Source organism: Branchiostoma floridae, chromosome 14 (genome assembly GCF_000003815.2).
Source record: "Branchiostoma floridae strain S238N-H82 chromosome 14, Bfl_VNyyK, whole genome shotgun sequence".
NCBI classification, from domain to species: domain Eukaryota; kingdom Metazoa; phylum Chordata; class Leptocardii; order Amphioxiformes; family Branchiostomatidae; genus Branchiostoma; species Branchiostoma floridae.
In genome coordinates this window covers 19666756-19671608 of record NC_049992.1, presented here as the reverse complement: position 1 = coordinate 19671608, position 4853 = coordinate 19666756, and the positions used below count along the sequence as shown (strand labels likewise).

At 38.3% G+C, this 4853-nt stretch overlaps 1 protein-coding gene across 1 annotated transcript in view; it reads left to right on the top strand.

Moving 5' to 3' along the window:
- Nucleotides 1-4206, top strand: part of LOC118430218 (adhesion G protein-coupled receptor L2-like) — a 9077-nt gene extending 4871 nt beyond the window's left edge. Inside the window, exons 6-10 of the mRNA XM_035840927.1 lie at nt 549-667; nt 1332-1618; nt 1867-1936; nt 2465-2601; nt 3123-4206. Of these exons, the coding sequence (XP_035696820.1) occupies nt 549-667; nt 1332-1618; nt 1867-1936; nt 2465-2601; nt 3123-3490 (981 nt within the window). The 3' untranslated portion in view covers nt 3491-4206. The remainder of the gene's footprint in view (nt 1-548; nt 668-1331; nt 1619-1866; nt 1937-2464; nt 2602-3122) is intronic.
- Nucleotides 4207-4853: the final 647 nt, after the last annotated feature.

The following is a 4853-nucleotide window of genomic DNA, read 5'->3' as shown; positions in this document are numbered from 1 at the left end:
CTTTACAACTCTTCTTGGACATCTTGTTTAGCCTGGAATACTCCGACTTGTTAGTATCAGATGTGGGGTCACGCCTCTTGACCTCAGCACGCTTTCTGATCAAGTCCTTGGTTTCCTGTGAAATATGCTGTTGTCGTCTCTTTCTGGGACGATCTCCAAGCACAGAGTGCACAGTACCCTACTCTACTCTGCTTTATTTACTAACTGTACTGTGCTCTACTCTACTCTACTTTACTCTGCTTTACTCTACTCTACTCTACTCTACTGTACTGTACTGTACTGTACTCTACTCTACTCTACTCTACTCTACTCTACTCTACTCTACTCTACTCTACTCTATAATGCTATGTTCAAGCGAGTAAGTTATTGTCATACCTGACCACTTGATATTTATCATTCACCACTTGTGTCACTTCTATGACGTTACGGCATTATAACTGACTTCTGGTCAACATTGTCTGCCACATGTATATGAAAATAAGTCTGACGCAATAAAAACGGAATATTCTTTATTTCTTTCCTCTAATGTTTTAATGTTACGTTTCCAGGATGTGTTCGGTGTTGGTTTTGGGCAGCATGAGAAGCCGCTAGAGGTCATCACTATTGCGGGCTGTGTCGTGTCTATCGTCTGCCTGGTGCTCACTTTACTATCTTTTGTCCTCACACGGTATGTAACGATACTGTCTTATGGCATACATTCGCATAAATTGTCTTGGTTGATCTTCTTCACCAGCTAAAGAGCATATTAAGTTGTTCAAAGTATGAAATACTTATTTTGGCAAAGAAGGGAATCTTAGTTTTTCCTTATAAACAATGTAAATGCGACTGTCACACTGACTTGCATGATTGATGATTTGATGATGTCAACATTGGCTTACCTTCGTAATGCTCTGAGAATGAAATTCCAATCAGTTACTACTTTTTAGGTATTTGTCTTTCTTATTAATTATGCAAATGAAGCCTTTATTTGCATAATTGATATCTATCGACATTTCACCATTTACATGTGAGAGTCCTACCATGGAATGCAGTGGATTCCTTATAATATTTCTCATTTATTATACAAATTAGACGTTGATGTTCATACATAGTAATTTGATATTTGAGTAATCGTTTAGGCTATATTATAACTATATACTAAATCATTACATCTGTCAACACGTTGTTGTTATTCTCAAAAGATTGAAACAAAATCGGCTTGATTAAAGAGATGATTCCCTTCTAAGGTATACATTGTGTCTAAATTGTATTTCAGCACATAATGAATGCAATGGACACACATGCATGATTCTTACCGGTAAGATATTGAATATTGGGTGTTTTGATTCCAGAAATTACAGACGTAGTTTAAGAACAGGTCATGCCAAGAACCAGCGGCTCGTCCTCATCAACCTTTGTGTGGCTCTGTTGGCCATTCTCGTCATCTTCCTCGCTGGCATCAACAGGACGGCGTCTCCCATTGGCTGCACAGTCGTTGCAGCTTTGCTACACTACTTCCTATTGGCTGCCTTGGTGTGGATGGCAGTGGAGGCCGTTAACATATACCGAGCCGTTGTGCTTGTGTTTGACCATCACGTGTCTGGGAACTTCGTCATCAAGGCTGCGGCTGTAGCATGGGGTGAGGATTTGCTCTGTTTGCTTACTTAACTTTCTTTCCCCGAAATCAATTTACCTACCATTCAGGTAATTTGGCCGTACAAACATGTGACACCATTAAGAAAGGAGATGGAGATGAAGGGCGGTTTAGACTTTCTGTCGTTATTCTGTTTTGTAGACTAGCCTTGTTGTAAACCGATCTTCAAAAAAAAAGCTATGATAAAAGCTGATTGAACAAAAGTACAGGAATGTTTTGACCTATTTTTCCAGGCTTTCCACTTGTCGCTACGGTGTCGGCTGCGGGGCTCTCAAGTTTTTACCAATACAGGATGGAGAAAGTGTAAGTTAGATATGTAAAGACGCAGATGACAGCTCACTTTTCTTTACTTTTTTCTTGCTCTGCATCTTGTGCATGGCCATATGGAGACGTCGTACTTGACATCGTCAAGATATTCCAAGAATATATTGCAATTTTTGCACATTCAAACTGTGAAAGAACAAATGAGAAGAGGTGTTAGGTATTAGGACGAGGAGGTCATTGATATACGGTAAAAAAAATTTACGTGTTACCACCTCTGTTACCTGGCCAGTGCACTAGTGACTTGGTATCGAAGCAGCAGGTCCAAGTCGACTTCAAATAGAATTACAGTTTCTCGAGTCATACGGTCTAAAAAAATAAACTAAAAAAAAACAGCTAACCTGAAATACGGCACCGAATACATGGCCCTTTTGGCAAACATGACTATCGCATTGACTGTGACAACATCTTTGGTTGATATGCTGTAATGTTATCATGGACAAGTCTTTTAGAAAGTTGGAGGAAACAAAGCATCTTTAAACCTTTTCTATTTTCCCATTTTGTTTACAGCTGCTGGCTGGCACACAAGCCTCTGCTCTATGCATTCTTGGTCCCAGCGGGTATCATCCTACTGTTCAACGTGCTGGTCTTCATCGTCGTCATGTGCAAACTGGTCAGAAACGATCAGGGACAGAAACAGTTAAGAGGTAGATATGGAAAATGTCTTACGTTGTAAAACAGGAATCTGCATGGAAGTTACACACGCACGTGCACACACACACACACACACACACACACACACACACACACACGCTCACACATATGCCATGACAGCAACACACAATCCGCCGTACAGGGACACAAACCATAAATATATATATTTAGAGTTTGCAGATACAGAAGTTGCACATGGAAAAAATATACATAACACATTAACAGAAAAAAATGGCAGTTGAACATTGTTGATTCCTTCAAACGAAGAATACAAATGTTCTTCCAATATAAATAAGAATACAAATGTTCTTCCAATATAAATAGAAACCCAACTTCAAGACACTTAGTAACTTAGCCATAGGTAAGATGATATATGACTAATGAGGTGTAGGTCAGTATTGATTAAGCCACCAGCATTATTGGTCTATTTGGCCCCACAAAAGGCCTTGATGGGCATTGTTGTGCCTAGGTCTTGAGGTAAAAAGTATAAGTAAATTTTTATTTTCATGTACAGCTAATAAGTTCAGCGACTCAGACCATAATCGGATAACGCGCCAGATCCGTCGAGCCTTCAGCATCATGGCTCTGTTTGGTCTCACATGGGTGTTCGGCTTCTTCGTCATCAACGACGCACGCGCTGTGTTCGCCTATCTGTTCTGCATCTTCAACACCCTTCAGGGCCTCTTCATCTTCGTCTTCCACTGTGTGATGAGGGAGGACATAAGGAAGTGGTGGAAGAAGCTCAGCTGCAGTGGACATAAGGACCAGGGTCCGCATGCTGTTAATGAGAGTTCGTCTTTTTCTCCGGCTGCACAGGCATCGCCGACATTTGAGCTGAGCACACTGTCATCTGGTAGCAAACCTGACCATGACTCGCTGTAGTGGCAGTCATGTCGATTTGTTTTTATATCTTTTAATGGGACCGGTAAAACTTTGAATATCATGTTACGTACATTAGGACAATTTAAAAACTACGTATTCCATCATACATAAACAGAGTTTCTAAGAATGAAAAGAAGATTACTAAAACCTGTTCTTAATGCATTCTTCTTGGTACAACTTAGATAGACAACTGATAAAGACCTAATCAATACAGTAATTAGCAATGTATATAAATGATTATATATAATGTTTTTACACTAAAGTAAGAGAAATAAGTAAGTGTAAAGTACTCTTAATACCCAAGGCATACGTATAATTCAAAAGAAGATGTAACAAACTGACAAAGTATGCATTGAATCCAATGATATCTAGTTATATAGTACTTTTCAACATTTCCTCACAGTTGGTGTCTTATTTAGCATAATCTGCCCTCAATTATTACTTACCCCACCCATATGGCACAACTTTTATGTATACAGAACAGATTCCAAAATAACAAGGGAAAATCCATTTTATTCCCTTTTTAGGCTTCAAAACACAAAAATTAAGCTTTTCTTTAATCTTCTTCTTCGGCTCTTATTGGTTTCTTTAATATGATATCTAAAAATGCAGCCTTCATGACTTGGTATTTGTATTTTTAAGAAACTTTCTTCAAGTAACCACAAACTAATAGATGAGGATTTATAATCAAACAAATCAAAACTAATCCAGCCTAACTGAGGATATGTTATGAATCTAAGCAATTGTCCAGCAACGTGGAGGATGTGTACTCCGCCTGAAGGACGATATATACTCTGATAGAGTATAAATACTCTGCATGAAGGAGGATGGACCCTCTGCCTGAAGGAGTATTTCTACTCTGCCTGATAGAGGATAAATTCTCTGCATAAATTAGGATGGACCCTCTGCTTGAAGGATCATTTATCCTCTGTCTAAAAGAGCATTTATACTCTGCCTGAAAGAAAATGTCTCACTAGGATACTTTTAAATACTGAATGTCATGCACAAATGATTATGTGATAAATACATATGTTAATATTTCTGCGTGTGTTTTTGAAAGAGAGAAGAAAATATCAGATGTAGCGATTAACGATTACAGTACAATTATGATTATGATGTTCCCTGGAGAGACACGCTTTTAACTATACATTAGATAGTTTAGATCATTTTCCATAAGTTAAGTTGAAACTACTGTATAAGTTAAGTTGTTGTTCCTTTTCATCAATTATGTAGACCACTTGTGGTCATTTGTGCATTTAGCCTGCGGGCATGAACTTGCAAAAAAAAAAGAAGAATATTATTGTAAAGGTACTTCTTTCTGTTAAAACACAACAACTTTCCCATAATTCCTACATATGTACAT